The sequence below is a fragment of the Pelobates fuscus genome, chromosome 5 (assembly GCF_036172605.1).
Source record: "Pelobates fuscus isolate aPelFus1 chromosome 5, aPelFus1.pri, whole genome shotgun sequence".
In the NCBI taxonomy this organism is placed as follows: domain Eukaryota; kingdom Metazoa; phylum Chordata; class Amphibia; order Anura; family Pelobatidae; genus Pelobates; species Pelobates fuscus.
In genome coordinates this window covers 228,355,291-228,378,512 of record NC_086321.1, presented here as the reverse complement: position 1 = coordinate 228,378,512, position 23,222 = coordinate 228,355,291, and the positions used below count along the sequence as shown (strand labels likewise).

Here is a 23,222-nt window from a genome sequence, read left to right as displayed (position 1 = left end):
GAAAAGTTCTGAGGACATAGTTGACTGGCTAACACAGGACACCCAATCTTCTACAGCTTCCGCTCGGAACCTTGACGCACCATCCTCCTCCAGCTTAGCTTCGGGCACCTCTCAAGATACCACTCACCCGTCTGCCGCCACCAACACTAGCACCACAGCCGCTTCACTTTATCTGTCAGAGGAGTTATTTACACATCCGTTTGAAGAAATGAGTGATGCACAACCATTATTGCCAGAGGATGTAGATAACAGGGATATGTCTCAGTCAGGCAGCATTACACACGTGGACGTATGGTGTGATGATGATGATGTTGTACCCGCTGCTGCTTCCTTTGCTGAGTTGTCAGATACAAGTGAAGCGGTTGATGATGACGATGCGTCCATGGATGTCACGTGGGTGCCCACTCGGCAAGAAGAAGAACAGGGCGAAAGTTCAGATGAGGAGACAGAGAGGAGGAAGAGATGAGTTGGAAGCAGGGGGAGGTCGTCGCAAGGAGCTAGTGGCACAGTCAGACAGCATGCATCGGCACCCGGGTTCAGCCCGACAGCACGCAAATCAACGCATGCTTTGTCCACCACCAGAATGCCATCATTGCAGAGCTCAGCAGTGTGGCATTTGTTTTGTGTGTCTGCCTCTGACAACAGCGATGCCATTTGCAACCTGTGCCAAAATAAACGTGGGAAGTCCAACACCCACCTAGGTACAACTGCTTTGCGTAGGCACATGATCGCACATCACAAATGCCTATGGGATCAACACATGAGTACAAGCAGCACACAAACTCAAAGCCGCCATCCTCCTCCTGGTCCAGCATCTAAAGCGACGTCAACCACTGCTGTCCTCCTTGCCCCCTCTCAATCATCCGCCACTCCGACTCTCGCCTTGAGCAGTTCCCGCTCATCTGCCCACAGTCAGGTGTCTGTCAAGGACATGTTTGAGCGTAAGAAGTCAATGTCAGAAAGTCACCCCCTTGCCCAGCGTCTGACAGCTGGCTTGTCTGAACTATTAGCCCGCCAGCTTTTAGCATACAAGCTGGTGGAGTCTGAGGCATTCAAAAAATTTGTAGCTATTGGGACACCGCAGTGGAAGTTACCCGGACAAAATTTATTTTCACAAAAGGCAATCCCCAACCTGTACTCGGTTGTGCAAAAGGAAGTAATGGCATGTCTGGCACACAGTGTTGGGGCAAGGGTCCATCTGACCACTGATACCTGGTCTGCAAAGCATGGTCAGGGCAGGTATATCACCTACACTGCACATTGGGTTAACCTGCTGACGGCTGCCAAGCATGGAATGCGTGGCTCTGCAGAGGAGTTGCTGACACCGCCATGACTCCTCCTACTCCATCCTCTTCCATAAACTCCTCGGCTGAGTCCTCTTCTGCTGCTGCATCTTGCTCTACATCAACGGCACCCACCCAGCTCCCCAGGTACTATTCCACATCCCGGATACGGCAGTGTCACGCCGTCTTGGGTTTAACTTGCTTGAAAGCAGAGAGTCACACCGGACAAGCACTCCTGTCCGCCCTGAACGCACAGGTGGAAATGTGGCTGACTCCGCAGCAACTGGATATCGGCAAAGTGGTTTGTGACAATGGAACAAATTTGTTGGCGGCATTGAAGTTGGGCAAGTTGACACATGTGCCGTGCATGGCACATGTGTGTAATCTGATCGTACAACGCTTTGTGCATAAGTACACAGGCTTACAGGACGTCCTGAAACAGGCCAGGAAGGTGTGTGGCCATTTCTGGCATTCCTTCACGGCCATGGTGCACTTTGCAGATATCCAGCGGCGAAACAACATGCCAGTGAGGCGCTTGATTTGCCACAGCCCGACACGTTGGAATTCAACACTCCTAATGTTCGACCGCCTGCTCCAACAAGAAAAAGCCGTTAATTAATATTTGTATGACCGGGGTGCTAGGACAGCCTCTGGGGAGCTGGGAATTTTTTTGCCACGTTACTGGACGCTCATGCGCAATGCCTGTAGGCTCATGTGTCCTTTTGAGGAGGTGACAAACCTAGTCAGTCGCACCGAAGGCACCATCAGTGACATCATACCATTTGTTTTCTTCCTGGAGCGTGCCCTGCGAAGAGTGCTGGATCAGGCCGTAGATGAGCGTGAAGAGGAAGAGGAAGAGTTGTGGTCACCATCACCACCAGAAACAGCCTTATCAGCATCGCTTGCTGGACCTGCGGCAACGCTGGAAGAGGATTGTGAGGAAGAGGAGTCAGAGGAGGAATGTGGCTTTGAGGAGGAGGAGGAAGACCAACCACAACAGGCATCCCAGGGTGCTCGTTGTCATCTATATGGTACCCGTGGTGTTGTACGTGGCTGGGGGGAAGAACATACCTTCATTGAGATCACTGAGGAGGAGGAACGGGAAATGAGTAGCTCGGCATCCAACCTTGTTCAAATGGGGTCTTTCATGCTGTCGTGCCTGTTAAGGGACCCTCGTATAAAAAGGCTGAAGGAGAACGACCTGTACTGGGTGTCCACGCTACTAGACCCCCGGTATAAGCAGAAAGTGGCTGAAATGTTACAAAATTACAAGTCAGAAAGGATGCAGCATTTGCAAAATAAATTAAAAAGTATGCTTTACACAGCGTATAAGGGTGATGTCACAGCACAACAGGAATCTAACAGGGGAAGAGGTGAAAGTAATCCTCCTCCTCCCACGACCACGCCGGCAAGGACAGGACGCTTTAAAGATGTGTTGTTGATGGAGGACATGCAGAGCTTTTTAAGTCCTACGCATCGCCACAGCCCTTTGGGATCCACCCTCAGAGAACGACTCGACCGACAGGTAGCAGACTACCTCACCTCAACTGCAGATATCGACACTCTGAGGAGCAATGAACCCCTTGACTACTGGGTGTGCAGGCTTGACCTGTGGCCTGAGCTATCCCAATTTGCGATAGAACTTCTGGTCTGCCCCGCTTCAAGTGTCCTGTCAGAAAGACCTTCAGTGCAGCAGGAGGTATTGTCACTGAGAAGAGAAGTCGCCTAGGTCAAAAAAGTCTAGATTACCTCACCTTTATTAAGATGAATGAGGGATGGATCCCGAAGGGACTGACAGTGGGCGATACATTCGACTTAAAAAGGCCTGATGAGATGAGCTGCCTTGGGCTAAAAATGGTGACCCTGTGTCAGTGTGTATCAGGGTCCCTGAGGACAGGTGTCAATCCATATCTGCCAAGTGACCCTATGTAGGGGGAACGGTCCCTATTCTGCTCTGTGTCAGTGTGTATCAGGGTCTTTGAGGACAGGTGTCAATACATATCTGCCAAGTGACCCTATGTAGGGGGAACAGTGCCTATTCTGCTCTGTGTCAGTGTGTATCAGGGTCTCTGAGGACAGGTGTCAATCCATATCTGCCAAGTGACCCTATGTAAGGGGAACAGTCCCTATTCTGCTCTGTGTCAGTGTGTATCAGCGTCTCTGAGGACAGGTGTCAATCCATATCTGCCAAGTGACCCTATGCAGGAGGAACAGTCCCTATTCTGCTCTGTGTCAGTGTGTATCAGGGTCCCTGAGGACAGGTGTCAATCCATATCTGCCAAGTGACCCTATGTAGGGGGAACAGTGCCTATTCTGCTCTGTGTCAGTGTGTATCAGGGTCTCTGAGGACAGGTGTCAATCCATATCTGCCAAGTGACCATATGTAGGGGGAACAGTGCCTATTCTGCTCTGTGTCAGTGTGTATCAGGGTCTCTGAGGACAGGTGTCAATCCATATCTGCCAAGTGACCATATGTAGGGGGAACAGTCCCTATTCTGCTGTGTGTCAGTGTGTATCAGGGATCCTTAGGATAGGTGTCAATCCAAATCTGCCAAGTGACTATATGTAGGGGGAACAGTCCCTATTCTGCTCTGTGTCAGTGTGTATCAGGGTCCCTGAGGACAGGTGTCAATCCATATCTGCCAAGTGACCCTATGTAGGGGGAACAGTCCCTATTCTGCTCTGTGTCGGTGTGTATCAGGGTCTCTGAGGACAGGTGTCAATCCATATGTCAGGTGTCAATCCATATCCATTGTGATTTAGGAATGTTAGGTGATGTATGCCCTTTATGGATTAAAACCAGACTCTGCATCAACTGTGTAATTCCCCCTCCGGCATGCCACAGTCCAGGTGTTAGTCCCCTTGAAACATCTTTTCCATCACTATTGTGGCCAGAAAGAGTCCCTGTGGGTTTTAAAATTCGCCTGCTCATTGAAGTCTATGGCGGTTCGCCCGGTTCGCGAACTTTTGCGGATGTTTGCGTTCGCCGTTCGCGAACTGAAGATTTTATGTTCGCGACATCACTACTTACTAATGAAGAAAAGTCTTCAACAAAAGATATATGTTATATCGGATGTATACACATAGGCTAAGATAAATTCTAACCACTTAAGGATGGAGGCAATTGTCCAAGTTCTGAACCAAAACAACATTCTACAAGTCTGTTCGACCATAATTTGCCTCTTTCATATATCAAGTGCAAACACACTTATTATATATCATTTAGTTCAGGAGAAACCGGTCTTTCATTTCATATCAAATATGATTTAGTATTAATAAAATGTAAAATTAAAAAATTAATAAATTTTTTTTATTTTCCAAGTTCTGCATGGCATTTTAACTGTAAATGTCATAATACTGCTCACTTTTACTGCAATACAATACAAATATTGGTATGAGTACAACGATGGCCCACAAGTACAGGTTTAATGATGTTTTGGAAAGTTACAGGATCAAATAAAAAACTTGCCCATTTCAGTTTTTACAAATAAAAATGTGCTCGATTGGTTTGTTGGGCCCATGTTGTCTTTGAGACCGTATGGCAATCCAAGAATGAGAATGGCATGCCAAAATGGGTATGTCCAGTCATTTTTAGTAACCACATTAGTAGTCAAAGGTAGTGTTTGCGTTTACACAAAAAAAAACCACTTTCACTGATGATATTATCATCATTACACGTTTTAATATAGGGTCAAAGATAGGGCCTGCAAATATTTTTTTTTAATTTCTGCCTGGGTTTTCAGGTGGTCCCCCAATATATAGTTAATAAAATATTATAATTATATATAAATAATATATAAATACACTTAAAATGAAATTTTATCAATATGTGTATATATTTACATAAAACACCGTTATGCCTTACACTCACTTATCCTGGTTTTGTTAATGCCAAACTCCAGCCTTAAATATAATCTCCCTTGACAGAGTGCACTCAGAGGACTTGTATTCTTGTTAATCAGTGCTGCTTTGTTTGTGCAGTATTTAAAAAAATTTAAGTTGGCGTCTCAGTCCTAACAGAACTTTTCTCAAGAATGCAATGGCTACACATCCTCCCATTGAAGCATGCACAGTTTAAATTCCTCTTGTGACGTATTTCAGTGACAAAATGGGATTATAGCTATAGAGATGTTTTTTCTTAATAACTGCAGTTGTAAGTCAAAGTCAAAAGGGAAAGAGGTAGAGGGCAGATCATTAGGCCATAACCTAAGGGCAGAATTGTGCTTTGCATGTTCTGCCGAAAAACACCTAAATACACTATAATGTAAATAATTAAGCATCCTCACTATGCAAGCTATTTTCCCTTTTAGGAAATATATTGCATACCATTGTGGCATTAAAGACTTAAAAAATAAGCATGTGAACTATATGAGTCAGGGGAATTTCAATTTTTAAACTCTTTCTCTCATTATACATTTTGAGCGCTTCCGACATACCCAAGTGGAAATCACAAACAAAAAAAGGGAACAAACAAACAAACAAAAAAAGGCTTAGTAAGTGAAGATTTCTTCTACATGAATCATTATATGGGTTTAGTCAGAACAGTTTTAGATTATGTTACTCACTACATGCTTAGAAAAAATGAAAGCTAGTTTTTTTTTCGTTGAATAAAGGATGAGAACAGATCAGTCATCCACATAATATTCAGTTTGTCAGGCTGTAGTCCAGAGGCTACTGATCAGTGCATACGCATTTCACTTCTTTTTTTCTGTTTTGTATTACATTTGAGGACTTTCCAATGTGTTAGCAGTTAAAGTGAGAACGGCAGGAAAAAAAAAATGTTTGATCTGCGGATAAATACTTCGCTATTGTATCTGTGAGATTTTTCTCAAATTGGAAACATCTGCTTGAAGTAATTTGTAACATTCTCAATTTAAAAGTAGAAGACAATGAAGGAGGAATTAGAGCAGTAATTTAACCTGTGGTAGAGGAGCTTAACTGGGTCTAAGGGCAAATCTTATAATCTATAGAATACTTAACCCACTGATGATAAGGGTGGTTTTGTAACACAGCTATGCAGTTCTCTTTAATGAATGTTCTGTATATAAGAGGAATGGGCTAATCCTCTCAATCTGATCATTATGCTTTTAGTAACAGTCAGCATGGGAACACAATTGTATATTCTACAGGGACTGCTTTATAGTGGTTTCATTACGACTCTGATGCCTGTAATAATACTATTCCTAATTTATAAACTTTTAATGTTTGTAAGATGACTTAAAGGGACAATATACTCACCAAATCAACTTTAGCTTAATGGAGCAGTTTTGGTGTATAGATCATGTCCCTGCAGCCTCACTGCTCAATTATCTGCCATTTAGGCATTAAATCACTTTGTTCATGCAGCCCTAGTCACACCTCCCTGCATGTGATTTACAAAGCCTTCCTAACCATTTCCTTTAAAGAGTTATCTAATGTGTACACTTCCTCTATTGCAAATTCAGCAAATTTAGAATGTCTTATCTACTGCTCTGTTAAAAGCTTGCTAGACTCTGCAGGTGCTTCACGTATGCAATTAAAATCATTTAAATCAAATTTAAATCATTTTGTTTTCATGCAGGCTGTGTCAGTCACACCCAGAGGAGGTGTGGCTCAAAACAGAAAGAAGTGATTTAACTCCTAAATGGCAGGGCAATGAGCAGTGAAACTTCAGAGGCATGGTCTGTACACAAAAACTGCTTCATTAAGCTAAAGTTGTTTTGGAGACTATAGAGTCCCTTTAAAGCATTTTAGAATACATACTGGCTATACCAGTGCTGGATCAATCTTGGACCAGAAATATTATATAGCAAATAGTGTAGTGATGAGAAAATGATAAAATATGATGGAAAAGTGTGCAGTTTGGATCTCTTTTATTTAAATGTGTTGTGTTTCCTCACAATTGCAACAGATCAGTCTTAATAAGATGATTTTTTCCTTTTTGTCTAAGATGTACCAATGTGAGACTGAGTGTAACTTGTGGCTAAGAAACGTTTCATGCCTTTCCTAAGGCACAAAATATTTGGAGGGCTATACTAGTCTACAGTAAGAGATACCATTTCATGTCTTGCTTTGGTCCATAAAAGATATTGCAAATGTACTACAGTCTATTTAATTAATATGGAGATGAGAGCTTAATTACTAGAACTATCTCAACCAACAAATATACTGCCTGATAGTTTATTTTGTATAGTAGCTATGATTGCTATGATTGCTAATCATATTTAAACATAACAAGCTATTGGTGCCATGGGCAATCATTCTGATGCTAAACATCAATGTAAATGGGTGATTAAAAGTAATATTAAACTCCAAAATATATATTCATTTTACGTTTAAAGGGACACTCCAGACTCCTAAAGCACTTTTCCTTGCTGAAAAAGCTTTATGTGTGAAGAGTGTGTCTTCAATATCATTTTGCAAAAAGTGCAGGTTTTAATAGAAATTGGCACTTTTATAAATGATTCTGGTTACTCCCCCAGCCTCTTAAGCAGATAACAAATCATGTTAGTTCATTTGAGGTATATCTAATAAATAGTGATTTTTATTTATTTTGTATTTGGTCAGTGGAGCGTCCCTTTAAAGGAACATGCATTCCTAACACTATGGTGGTGGAGTACAACTTTAGGTGCCTGACCCACCTCAGATTGGAGATCTGTAGTTTACTTACTTTTTCTCCATCGCCACGCTGGTCCCGCAGTGGCTGGATTTGCCTCCACGGCTTAGAGCATCAGTCTTGATGATCTATGCCAATCTAATACTTTCCCATAGGAAAGGCATGGCAAAACACTGCACAGCCCCAATCAACATTGAATCAAAGCATCTCTATGGGGAGAGTTAAGCATCTCCATGCAGAGCGCGGAGCACTGAATGTAGAGTGTAGGACACACTGCAGCACTGAAATAAGAGGCACCTTTAGTGGCCGTCTGAGTGAGTACAACTAGAGATGTTACCAGGCAGCAATGTAAGCACATCTACACTGCTGAGCCTGCGGGGACATGCTATAGACACTAAAACCATTACATTAAGCTGTTGGGGTTCGGATGACTATAGTGTCCCTTTAAGATGTTTTTCACTAAAAACAATTTTAAATATTTTATTGGGAGTTTACATGCATTTAGCAATTTTTAGTCAACATTTATTACATGAAAAGCGCACTACATTCCAAGTTGTATTCCCTAGGTTCCTAACATAGTTCTTGTTTCTATAGAGCATCAACTGACTTTAGTGCCAGGAAGATATGATGAACCACATCCATGAGTAAGATATTAAGCCAGATGTGAAAGTGTATTATTCCCACATGAAGAATGAAATAAACCAGGGATAGATAGCTGTTAAAATTGCAATCCCCATGAGCAAGTTACTGTTCATTACTTTTTATGTTCTGTACATTGAATTCTGAAATTTCCTTTTCTGATGTTTTGCCTCCTGGAAGTCTAACAAATCAGAAATGTTTCCTTACATGGTAAATAAATAAATAAAATAAATAAATATATATATATATTTTTTTGAGCTGGGCTTATTTGATTAGACCTTTTATTGTGAAATAGGCTTACAAACAGTGTTCATTTAACTTTTGCCGGCTATTCAATAAAACAATGTTTTTTGGTTTATTTTTTTTATGTAAAGAGCTTGTTTTTGGTTCATTTTTTTTTTATATAAAGAGCTTATATTAACTAGGATATCTTTTTGTCTCCAGGTTGTATCAAATATATAAGCACTTGAAGTAACCCTTTATATTTTGTTATATTGGAAGAGTATTTCAATGGATTCTCATGTAGTTGTGGAAGATATATATATATATATATGGGGTATGTCAGATTAGATTTGCAGTGTGAAGCACTCTGGAGTATGCTGGACCTCTGTAAATACTAATATACGGTAAAAGTGTTTCATTCTCACTTTCATGGGCAAACAATTTAGCTGGTCTTTGAGTCTGCCTGGCAGAAACTATTATAGTAATATCGAAATTTAATGTATTACTTGGACACCATATGAGGTACAGAACCAGTGATCACAGACGTAAAGGTTGAGACACCAGACACCAAGACATTACCAAAAGAAACTTGAGAAGATTTGTTTGGGAACAAAACTCATAGACTTTATTTCGCTGCTATTGAGTCTACCCTGCTGTGGCACCTTCGCCAAGGATGAATACATATTGCAGAATTTAAAATTGGCAATGTGCCTTGTTTTATATGTTAACACCCACCATAATAACCACCAGGTCCCTTTACTCAAGCCTGACAGACAGAACAAAAAAGGAGTAAAATAGGGAGTCTTGATAGTTAGGTGTGCATAGGTTGAGATCAGCCCCTATATCCTGCTTTATATAACTATGCTATTTATTTGGTTGTAAGGACAATAATGTTTATAGCAAAGTCAGTCAGTAGTTACTGATGGTTCTTTCTTGGCATTATTGTAAATGTGCCATGTTATCTCATTCAACAAATAAGTTGAATAAGCACACATTTATTTCAGCCTTTCTGAATGTTTATACAACATTATAAATGTAAAGGAGTAATATACAAGATGCATGCACATAAATAACAGAGAAGAGTTATAGAAACACCATAATTAACTTACCATAAGCACATCTAGCAACTAGCATGCATCTAGAATCAAAAGGATTTGTTAGTAAAGTAAACAACATATACAAAATAAATCAAGGTAAACACAAATATGGATTTCCAACTCTCTCAATTCAACAAAAAAAGAATATAATCTTACAATATGGACAATGTCAGTGCAAACTCAATATTAGTTGGTCATCCATCACCTGATTCTTTACATTGGGGTTGATATGCTAATCTACTTTACCCCTAAAGTACTTTAGCTTGCTGAAAAGCTTTATGCGTGACGAGTGGGTGTCTCCTTTTTAAAAAAAACATTATTTTGCACTTTTATACATTAACCTGGTTACACCCCTTTAGCTGTCAATCAGGCAACACGTCCTGATACTTCCTGGTTTGGTTAGATCAGTGGAACTAAACTCAAGAGGCAGCAATTGCCCAGAGCATCTGCTTTGCAAAGATTGAGGAATTGCAAAGGCTGTAGACATTAAACGTGGATTTTGCAAGCTGTTTTTAGATATACCCCCAATGGAAAAAAAAACACATAATTAAATGCATGCACGTTTTCATTTGGGGTATATTTACTAAACAGTGATTTTTATTTCATATGTATTTGGGCAGTGGAGCGTCCCTTTTCATTTTATTGAGATTAATTTGCCCGCAAATAAATCTGGAAAGTTTGGATACTAGTTTGCATAGGTTAATCTTTGCTGATCTTTGTTAATGTAGGTCATCAAATATTTTTTTGGAGACTTTGTTCAGGACTTCACTTAAGATATGTTCACCAGTAATATATCTATTTTTATTGACTGTTTCCAAAACTGTTAAATTATTAAAACAGATGTGACAGATGTTTTTAGTGACCATAATCACATGCCTCCACTTGTTCCTGTCCTATAATCCCCCAGAATGACATTGCGTTCCCTTTTTAAATAATGGTATTAAATCTCTTTTCTTTCAGTTTGGAGAGGCTGTAAATATCCCGAAATATGAGTGAGCTAATATCCCCTAAATATGGTGCAGTTGCATTGTTACCATGATATTTTTCTGGTGTTTTGTTATTGAGTGAGATGCTGTGCATCTTGTTTTATCCAGTGATATGTTAGATTGTTGTGTTATCCTATGATGTAGCATGAAAGGTTGTTGGTATAAATGTTTTGACATTGATTTACTCTTATGGTTTTCAATGTCTGTTATGGTTTTCGATTGATTTACTTTTGTTGGTTTTTTCAGCGTTTTATGTTTTAAATAATATAAAATAATACAGCAGCATATTTTGTTTTTCCAATCTGTATAACTAGAGCTCTTCTGTGGACTCCACAATTAACTAGTGGCAATGGATGCACAAAATATAAGCACAAAGATGCTTTCAAAATGAATTATTTTTAACTCCTTTCTTACTGAAAACATTTTCAAGAGAATATAGGCTAGATTTAAAACTTTAATCCATTGTTAAATGCATGACTGTAAACACATGGTTATCTATCATTTGCTTTAACTTTTGTTTTCTAGGTACTATGTTCTCCAGTAGCCATTCAAGTAGAAGTGGAACAGCTGGTGCGAGTGTACCCCAAGTTCTCCCTCCAAACCACCCATCACCAGCCAGTAATATGCAAGGCAGCCCACATAATGCACCATCGCAGATACCTCCTCTTACACCAATGGATCCTGGCTCTGAAAGGTAAGACTGACGGTACTGTGCGCACAAGAGTTTTGTGCTCATAATGAATATAGACATAGTACATATTGCTTTAATAAGTAATACACACTGTTGTCTAAAGTACATATATCCCGAGGGGTTGATATGATGCATGTATAATCTAGTCTTCAGATAAACAGCAAGTACAAAATGTTATTTCTTAATTTGCTTTTATACGGAGTCCATGCTTGATTTATTGAAATGTTGCAAGGATTTCTTCAAAAAAGTAAAGACCTGATGCCAACAACACATCCCTGCTTGTAATTAAGTGTTTAATTTGTTATAGGACTATATATGTTTGCATTTAAAGGGTATATGGGCAACTTAAAATCCACCTATTATTTACTAATTAATGATAATTTCAAGAAAATAGGACCAATTTTGTCACCAATTAAAATGTAGTCGTCCCCGAGCTCAGACCCCCTTTAAGCATAACATGTGAAAATGTAAATGTACAGCATAGTACCCTTATACATGTGGCTATGTGTTTAGCGTGAATGCACACGTGTATTCTTGTATTTTGGATGTATATTTACATAGGTAGAGCCAGTGTGAATAGTGAATGTATGTGTGTAAGTGTGTTTTTATCAGTGCATATATAGTAAATATTTACTTGAAAATGTGTATCTAGTATCGCTGTAAATACATGTGTTTTTTTGTATATGTAATATCAATATACTCCTGTGTGTATTTTTGTGAATGCAGTTTTTCAATGTGCATGTTCTGCAAATGATGAATCTTTAGAAGAGGAAAATGATATTTACTCAGACTTCCTGCAGCACTCTAAACAAGTGACAAGGTTGTTTCCCATGATAAACTGAGGATATATAAACTAGATAAGTACACTCAGATTTACCTGTTATTGCAATACACATCTATGATAAGGAACACTCAAACATTGCTGCAAACTGGTATTGGGTACAAACATGGAGAAAGAAATTAAAATAAATATGTTGCAGTCATAAGCAGTTTAAAAAAATAACACATTATAGATGTATTTATTTATTTAACAGCTCTTATATATACGTTGCATTTGAAATAAGCGCATTTGATATGTAACGCATTTCAGTGGACTTTGTTATCCCTCTGCAGCACAATTATGGACTCAAATAAGACTGTGTGGGAAGATGAACATGATACAGTGCTGTTCCTTTAAGGGAAAGTCTAGGTTAATTTATTTATTTTTTATGTAGTTGAACAAGCCAGTTAAAGCGGTACTGTCACATATGGAGTCTTTGCATTTTTTGCAAAGAACCTACAAGTTGAGTGGTCTGATTTTTGAGGGGAGAGCAGATAGGGATATATCCTTATGCCTTCTCTGTGCCTGCATGTAGCCTAAACTGAGCTATCTTTCTTGTCCTCTAGCATATTAGGTGCTATGTTAATATTGTATGCTCAAGCATGCTAAGTGTACAAAATGGCAATCTATGTAAGATCCTATGAGACTACGGGATCTTACACCTCTATTCTTGCAAAGAGATTTAGGTATCCATCGAACATCTCACAAGAACATTCCTTTTATATCTCACAAGATAATTACTTTCTTATCTCATAAGATAATTACTTTCAAGCAACATGCAGCTATTCGATGACTACTAAACCACATCTGTAGGTACATTTGAATATAATTTAGCCACTGTGTGATTTCATTAATTGCATCTACCCATGCCTGACTATCTTTTCACAGCATTGAGGAGCACGGATACTGTTTTGTAAAATCTTTGTGTCCACTGCACTTCTGACCATCCTATGCGTTGTGTTGCATGTAATAGTAATTTAATATTTTCATTATAATATCTAACCATACAACTAAACTGCTACATAGCATGTACTGCAAATTTACACAGTTAAAATCATAATGCAGTCACATAATATTTAGTACAATAGTAATGGATAAACATGTGATTTAGTTATAAAGTAGCAGAGCTGGGGATGTTATTATAACAATATGTGGGACTTTGCTTGAAAGCACTGGGTTTTCTTTATAGGTTGGAGTCCTATGGAGCATTGGCTGTTAGAAGATGTAACCAAAAGCCAAATTGTTTCCTATGAATCACATACAGATTTTCAAACTGTTACACTTTGGTTTCAACTAGCGTTAGGTGTTGAAGTGCCAGATGGAGAAGATTTATATTAAACTGTCCAGTACAATTTATCTTTTGATTGTGCAAACAACTGCTACTTCATTTATAAAAGGTGAGCATTGGCAATGTTTGGAGACAGAGGGCAGCTGGATCTGTTCACTAATGACAACACAGCAATGACTTTGGCTTGACCTTGGGTCAGTCTTCGTGTGCATTGTAACTTTAAAGATCTTTAATAACTCCTGTCTAAAGTCTAAATGCATAGCTGATCAATAGGGATATATATATCTTATCTATTTTGCTAACAAAGGATTTACCAATAGCTATATAGGCGAAACGATATATAATGAGTTTTAGTTCTCTAATTGGTGCCACTTTGCAGCCAAACATACCACACGCTGGTACAATTAAAGTTATCTAAATTGTGTTAGTTCTTTTTGTAAGTTGTGTAAATGATATGTATTCCATATCGGGATTTCCCCTTCTTATTTCCCTTCATGGCTTGTTATAATATAAAGCAGTTCAGGAACATTACAGGTTTTAGACAGTTTTGGTTTATGGTGACATGTAGCATATACTAATAAATAATAAGTGTATCAGCGCTTCAAAAAGAAAAATGAATAACTGTGTGTGATACCAATTAACCCCTTAAGGACACAGCTTCAAAAACTTGTTTTACCCTAAAAGGAAGACTATAGGGTCAGGAACACAAACATGTATTCCTGACCCTATAGTGTTAAAACCACCATCTAGCTCCCCTGGGCCCCTCATGCCTCCCTAAATATAGCAAACCCCCTTACTTGTATTCAAGACTGAAGCTGTAGCTCTGCATGCTGTTTGCCTCAGAATAGCAAGATGTCTGCTGACATCATCAGAAGTGGTGGCCTGATCCAATCACATTGCTTCCCCATAGGATTGGCTGGGACTGACAAGGAGGCAGATCAGGGGCACCGCCAGCACAGTTCAAACACAGCCCTGGCCAATCAGCATCTCCTCATAGAGATGAATTGAATCAATGAATCTCTATGAGGAAAGTTCAGTGTCTGCATGCAGAGGGAGGAGACACTGAATGTTTTGATGCGTTTTAGGCAGCAATGACGCAGGAAGGATCTCTAACAGCCGTCTAAGGAGTGGCCAGTTAAGTTATCACTAGGCTGTAATGTAAACACTGCATTTTCTCTGAAAAGACTGTGTTTACAGCAAAAAGCCTGAAGGTAATGATTCTACTCACCAGAACAAATGTAATAAGCTGTAGTTGTTCTCGTGACTTTAGTGTCCCTTTAAGGACACAAGCCATTTTTGCATTTTTTTGCTGTCTGTGTTCAAACACAATTTGCATCCAGGGCCGGCACCATCGTTAGGCGAACTAGGCATTCGCCAAGAGTGCCAGCATGCTGGGGAGCACCCACTGGGATGTTTCCTGGTGGGTTCCCTGCCCGTGTCTGGGGCCGCAGTGGGATGTGAATGTGTGTATGTCTATTAGTAAGTGTCTGTGTGTGTGTGTGTGTGTGTATGTCTATCAGTAAGTGTGTGTGTGTGTGTCAGTGAGTGAGGGTATGTCTGTCAGTGAGTGAGTGTGTGTGTGTGTCTGTGTGTCTGTCAGTGAGTGTGTGTGTCTGCCAGTGTGTGTCTGTCTGTGAGTGAGTGATATGAGGTGGTGGCAAAATGGATCTTTGCCTAGGGCGCAGAAATCATTGCACCGGCCCTGTTTGCATCTTTGTCATTTATTACACCAACACATATTATATACTCTTTTTTTAGAGGGCAAAAAGGGTTTTAATTCGATGTCAGATATACATAGATTAATTATAAAAAAAAAAAATGCCAAACATTGGGGAAAAAACAGTTTTGGCAAGAATAGCGTGTGCATAATATGCCCAGCTTAGGAAAAGTAATTCAAAATAAATTCATTTATGTGTCTTGATTTATAGAGTACATTATATGTATAGTAAAAGTTACAGGTCACTATATCAGGATCAGGCATCCAAACAGATGAATGTTCTCAAATGCCCTTGTTCTTTACTGCGTTACCCTGATCTCTTTACCTTGCCCTTTACCATATAAAAACCCGCAAATGTTAAGATCAGCACAGTCCATGATCAGTCACGAGTACCAATTTCAATTAGATAGATGTAAAACCATACATACCTCAAAAATGATAGGGGCCATTACGAAAAATGTGGTCTCAAAACAGATGCTCAGTTTCTATGGCATTTCTGTGAAAGCATCAAACAGAGATAAGAGGATAGGAGGCTTACAGTATCTATCAACACAATATGAATCAGCATGGGATAATAGTTGAAATGGTAAAACAATACCCTCGTGCATGTAATTCTTACAACATGTTACTCAATGCAATCTAGAGGCAGCTTGCTTAGTAATGCATAGTTATACAGGGGAACTAGAGGAAAGGATGTTTGTTTTATAGTTTGGATTTAACAAAAAGTTTAACATATATTCACACATGACACTTCTGAGAGTCATTTGGATTCGGCAAATGACAACTAATGATCTCTAGAGTTACATAGTGTGTTTTATTCTGAGAAACAAAACTAAACACGCATGCAGCGCTCTGAGTAAACACACTCTCATTCATTTAGAGACAAATCTGGATCAGTTGTTCTTCTTCAGACATCAGAGTAATATAGTCACATGTGTGAGTAAATCTGGGATCCAAATGCATGAATCACAAATCTTGATAGATTCCACAAATGTCTAGTGAGAGAGGCTTGTCTGGCAGTGAACTGTGCTGTACTATCATCTGCTATAAATGTAAACTTACTCACAAGCTCATTGTTAAGAAGGAAAAAAATTGTAAAGCAAACATGAAATGTAACTGAAGTCTATGAAATAGGATTGGAATGTATGAAATTGAAACATTGACATGTACTAAATGTATCTAAATTAAGACACAAACACAGAGTTTTGTTTCATGAATATACATTGGTTTTCAGTTACTTAAAGAGACACTCTGAGCACTCTATCCATTTCAGCTTAGTGTAGTGGTTATGGTGCAAGAACCCTCTTGACATCACAGTACATTTTTGGTTAGTGTAGCAGCCTTTCTTGTGAGGATTACACTTACAGCAGAGTGCCTGAAAATAGACAAGTTTGGGTACGCAGTACAATTGCTTGTCATATTACAAAACTGCACTTGTTTAAATCTCATCTCAAGCTGGAGAGGTGGAGTTACCTCACCACACATTTGTGCAGATATTAATAAAATGGCAAAGTTTTTAAATGTCTGAGTGCAGGGACAGTGTATTTTTATTTCCTGACACTGCAGTAGGCAAAGGGGTTGTGGTGCTTGTAGTGTACCTTTAAAAGCTTACTGGCTACTGCAAAAGTACCTTAGTGTGTATGCACAGAGTTAAGAAAACAGTATAACCTGCCATTTTAAAATAGATAGCAAAATAATCGTATATATGTTACATATAGCTACAGTAGGTAGCTCCCCTTGACGCTGTGTAGGCCCTGCACTCACAGGCTCACTGGGTCTTGTGGGAGAAGTCATAGTAATAGGTACTTTGTGAAGCACTCATCACACATAAAACACTTCAGAAAGATGAGGCGCTTTATTTATGTGGAGAGGTCCTTTAACATGAATTTGTGAAAAGTACCATTTTATTTTCTTTTTGCTGAGATCTAAGACGTGAAGAGACCTGAATAGATTCTAATCTCTTAATGACTCTCAGTATATAATTATTTTCCCATGCTACATATTTACCATCTATAGATCCTTCTAGATTTATTTATTCTATAGCACCACTGGAATTATGTAAATAAAAAAAATACAAATGCATATATCATACATTGATTGGATTAAATCATGTTACTGTCATCGAGCCCGTCATAGATATTTACTTTGTTTTAACGTTTTAGTTGCTCATTTTGTTTTGAAATGCACTGAAGTAATATTCGATGGAGGGTCTAGAAGCAGTACTAAGTTAATGAATATTTAGTGATCTATGTGACCTGTCTTCTGCTTTAGTAATTGGCCCACATGCTGCCTTCTGGTATTGTTTAATATATTGTATAGTTCAACTAAATAACACAAATAACCTTGACGTTCTCTCGAATAAATATAGGAAAACATTTTATGGATAAAACTCTTGCTTAAGTTATTGGTTAATTCATGGAGTGTGTCTGTGTACTGTATTTATGTCTGTCTGTTGCACCATAGGTTTCATATGCTAGTTTGTTATATTAGCCCCCTAACACTATTCTCTAATCCACTCATTGCCTTCCTTGTGTGTACCATGATTGAAAATGATGGGGGAAACATGATTTTATTTCCTGACAACTTTACAATATCTACTCATTGCAGATCTGCATTTCAAAATTTCAAAAACAGAAAAAGAGTGAGGTTTGCCAGGACCTCCCAGTAATCAGGGCAGGCCCTAAGCAGTAGCCCTTCTCAGAAAAACAAAATGCCCCAACATGTTGGCTAGTTCTTTTTCTGCTTACTGGTTGTGTGGATGGAAGGCTTCTAATCCAGGGAGGTAGATGCTCTACCGTCCATCTTGAGAAGCCCTTCAGCCATCAAAATGACCTTTTCAGTTTGGATTGTGCATTTTGGATTTATTTTTTGTGTAATTTGATTTTGGGCTTTGTTGCGGGAAGGGACAATAGTTTATATATTGATCTGCTATTAGTCTGCTGAACATTAACCCATTCACTACAGGAATTGTGTATGTATGATTACCATGGTGTACACCCATACCCCAGAATTGTGTATACATGATTGTTAATATTGCAAATGAAATTCAATTTCACATTTTGTTTGCAATAGTGGCCTGTTCGGGTCCCAGACTGGAGAGCTGACACTGTTATTATAGGGCCAGCTCTGTGTGGACCATTTGCTGCAGCATGAGCTGGTGGTGAGATGTATAGAGATGAGATTAATGGGGAGCCGGGCTAGGATACTCTAGGCATGGTGCTTGGAGTAACCCTTTAACCCTCTAATTGAAAATAAAAAAGAAATATAAATTGATTCTGCTATTTTCTTACATTTCTTTCTTATTTGTTCACCTCTGCGTTTCCTAGGTGCAGACATCAAAGAATAATCTCTGTTAGGAAAAAATATGTCCCTTAAAATGCCTGCCCCTGCTGGACTACAACTCCTATCAGTGAGAGTCTCTAGACCTTGGGTAGGCAACCTTCGGCACTCCATATGTTGTGGACTACATCCCCCATAATGCTCTTACACCCATAATGCTGGGAAAGCATCATGAAAGGTGTAGTCCAAAACATCTGGTGTGCCGAAGGTTGCCCATGCCTGGCCTAGACTAAGCTGATGATAGTAAAAAAAATACATCTGACGTAATGATATAGTGAGGCAACTACATCCTAAGCAGCATATTGTGAATATAACTTCACTCCACATCATCCAGTGGTTGGCTGAGCTTAATAAGAATTAATAAGAATTATAGTCTACAATGTCACCACTAAAAAAAACATATTACCGTATATACTCGAGTATAAGCCGAGTTTTTCAGCCCATTTTTTGGGCTGAAAAACCCCAACTCGGCTTATACTCGAGTCAAGGTCTGTATTATGGCAATTTGCATTGCCATAATACAGACTGGGGGAGAGGGGGGCTGGCAGAGCTGTAACTTACCTTTCCTGCAGCTCCTGTCAGCTCTCTCCTCCTCCGCGCCGTCCATTCAGCACCTCGGTCAGCTCCCAGTGTAAATCTCGCGAGAGCCGCGGCTCTCGCGAGACTTACAGTGTGAGCTGATAGAAGGAGCTGCACGGACGGCGCAGAGGAGGAGAGAGCTGACAGGAGCTGCAGGAAAGGTAAGTTACAGCTCTGCCAGCCCCCCTCTCCCCCCACTGAACTGCCAATGCCACTGGACCACCAGGGAAGGAGAGCCCCTCTCCCTGCCATATATCAAGCAGGGAGGGGGGACGAAAAATAAAATATATAAATAAAATAAGAAGAAATAATAAAAAAATAATAAGAATAAAAAAAAAATTAATAACAAAAAAAAGGGGTATAAGGACCACTATGGGAGGGGGGGGGTATAAGGACCACTATGGGAGGGAGGGGGGTATAAGGACCACTATGGGAGGGAGGGGGGGTATAAGGACCACTATGGGAGGGAGGGGGGTATAAGGACCACTATGGGAGGGGGTGGGATAAGGACCACTATGGGAGGGAGGGGGTTGGATAAGGACCACTATGGGAGGGAGGGGGGGGGGGTGATAAGGACCACTATGGGAGGGAGGGGGTATAAGGACCACTATGGGAGGGAGGGGGGGTATATGGACCACTATGGGAGGGAGGGGGGGTATAAGGAACACTATGGGAGGGAGAAGGGGGATAAGGACCACTATGAGAGGGAGGGGGTGGGATAAGGACCACTAGGGGAGGGGAGGGTAAGGACCACTAGGGGAGGGGTGAGTCAGGACCACTGGGGGGGGGGTGAAGGAACACGGGGGTGGGGAGGTAAGGACCACTGAGGGAGGAGGAGGGGAAGTCAGGACATATGGGGGGGGGGAGGGGGCGGCAAAAATTTTTTTGCCTACGGCGGCAAATATCCTTGCACCGGCCCTGCACACACTGCATTCACACACTGCATTCATACACACACACACTGCATTCATGCACACACACACTGCATTCATGCACACACACACTGCACTCATACACACACTGCACTCATACACACACTGCACTCATACACACACTGCACTCATACACACACGCTGCACTCATACACACACGCTGCACTCATACACACACGCTGCACTCATACACACACACATACGCACTGTAAATAAATATTCAATTAATATATTTTTTTTAGGATCTAATTTTATTTAGAAATTTACCAGTAGCTGCTGCATTTCCCACCCTAGTCTTATACTCGAGTCAATAAGTTTTCCCAGTTTTTTGGGATAAAATTAGGGGCCTCGGCTTATATTCGGGTCGGCTTATACTCGAGTATATACGGTACTTAAAAATGAGCCTTAAACTAAGAGCCCTAAAGCATGAATTTTTGGGGGAGGATTATATATATATACATTGATAAACACAAATACACACACCAGTCAAACCATAAGACTTTTCCCACAGAAATCTCACTTTAACAGTGCTCTCACTACTGCAAGGGATTTTATATATTTATATCAATAAATCACATGTGAGAAGGTTTAACTCAGAGAATTTCATTAGTAAATGCATATATAAATGTGATTATTGTTGGACATAGACTTTCCTTTAAATCAAATACATTTATTACAGTAATTATTTGTCTATACTAGCATAACATATACTAACATTGCAAATATGTTTTTAAATGGGAAGGCGTTAGCTTGGTTTGCCACAGAATATGGTTTTCAAAACATAAAATCCCAATAAAATATGCAATTTTGTATTTGGAATTATAAGTGTACTCTTCTCTGCTGAAGCAGGAATTACAAAGAACATTCCCAGCAATGTAAAACAATGTACTGCTTTCTACAGGGCTTTCCAAATGTGTTTGCTAATTAAAGACACATGTTGTTGAGCGTAATAAATGTGATTATTATTTATTTATGATAAATGATAGAATGTGTAATGCTACATGTGTTAGTTCTGTGCTCAAGCAAAAAACCTAAGATACGATGATGTAACAGTAATTGGCAAAATATTGAATTTGGTATTAGGTCACTTTTTATTGTAACACAGTGAATTTCAATATTAAGTAGGATAATAAGTATTTGAGGCTATAACTTTATTTTTACAATTAAAGGAACACTATGGTGTTGGAAATTCAAAATTTTATTCCTAACACTCCAGTGTCCCTCTGCCTCTGCCCTCCCCCCATGAGTTCAACTCCATGAAATAGCAGGAAACACCTCATCGCTATCCCTCTCTAAAACCTAATTTTTTTCAGTGCAACCAAACCACTTAAATGAGATGAAGTGGTCTGGGGGCCAATATTGTCCCTTTAAATGGATACTGCAGACTAGAGTCAAAGGCTCTAAGAATAGAAGACTATATAAATAGAGTATTCCTAGACAAATATATAGAAAAAATAGATATATCTATGGGTGGATGAATGAACAGACAGAATTACATTTAGAATTTCATTTCATTTTATTTACAGTTATAAAATATATAACCTTTGCTGCGTCCTAGTGACCATCAGGAATCTATATATGTGATCCTCTCTGCTGATACATAGTATCACTGTGTAGAGTGCTTCCTCATAAGGATTAGAGCTACTTCCAGTAGTCACTTGTAATGTATCTTCATATTAAACCATAGGAACTTAAAGGGACACTATAGTCACCAGAACAACTACAGCTTTTTGTATTTGTTCTCGAAAGTATAATCATTCCCTTTAGGCTTTTTGCTGTAAACATTGTATTTTCAGAGAAAAAGCAGTGTTTACATTATAGCTTAGGGATACATCCAACTAGCCACTTTTTAGGTGGTTGCTTGAAGTACTTCCTAGGAAAGTGTTGCACCGTATGCAGCACTGACATTCAGTGTCTCCACCCTCTGCATGGAGACTCTGAACTTTTCTCATAGAGATGCATTGATTCAGTGGAGGAGATGCTGATTGGCCAGGGCCGTGATTGGCTTGTGCTGAGCTGCCTCCTTGGGAAAGTATTGTGATTGGCTGAGATCACCACTTCTTATGATGTCAGCCAAGGATGCAGATCAGGAACAGAGCCAACAGCAGCAGACTGGAATAATGGTAATATTTTACTATATTTAGTGGGGCCAGATGGGCTAGATTGTGTTTTTAACACTGTAGGGTCAGGAATACATGTTTGTGTTCCTAACACTATAGTGTTCCTTTAAGCTGACTCTGATAAAAATGTTAACTTTTTAAATATGTGTCACAAAGATTCTACGTAGGGATTCATGAATTGTGTGAAAAGTAAAGCAAATGGTTTTATCATTGCCCCTTGTTTAAGCTGTGATTAAGGAAATTCTTAATTGATTCATTCAAGCAGGCATTTCAATTTTTAGCTACAAGGAAAATCTAAAAAATAAGTCTCATTAAGTTCCATAATTAATGTGGAATATAAAAAGACAGGATATTAGATTAATGTACTTTAGTCATGATATTGCTTGTTGGCCAAATCATATTACATCAAAAAGATAATACGAAAGCCCACATAAATGCATTTCATACCCAATGAATCAGTCTTTGAGTTATAAATAGGTTAGTCACAGCATTCTTCCTTTTACTTTTTGTAATTATCTTCAAAATCAAGGCATTAGTGCAACTTTCCACCTCCAAACTGGAAATTTAGACTTGTAAGAGTGCTCTCACCAAATAGAAATGCGTTGTGACCAGTGATCAATATGTTCTTTATTTAATGTCAAGATATGAATCAAGGAACAAATGAATACATAAATTATATTGATTTACATTATATATGACTTCTGTTTGATACTACTGTTATGTTTTAGGTTTTCTCCTCATCATCTAAGTCCGCGTAGAATTACTGCTCCTCCCGGTATGATGCAGAGGCGCACTCCACAGCCTCCTCAGGTTCAGCAAGGTGCAGGGACTTATATGAAAACCTATCCTCCAATAGCAAACACCTCTCTACAACCTAACAGCCTTCATGTCCAAGGTCAGTAAGAGTCTGAAAT

The 23,222-nt window shown here is 39.5% G+C and overlaps 1 protein-coding gene across 1 annotated transcript in view; it reads left to right on the top strand.

Annotated features, from left to right (window-relative positions):
* GLIS3 (GLIS family zinc finger 3) overlaps positions 1-23,222 on the top strand; it is a 373,789-nt gene that overhangs the window by 313,191 nt on the left and 37,376 nt on the right. The window contains exons 8-9 of the mRNA XM_063457211.1: positions 11,348-11,516; positions 23,037-23,203. Coding sequence (XP_063313281.1) covers positions 11,348-11,516; positions 23,037-23,203 — 336 coding nt within the window. The remainder of the gene's footprint in view (positions 1-11,347; positions 11,517-23,036; positions 23,204-23,222) is intronic.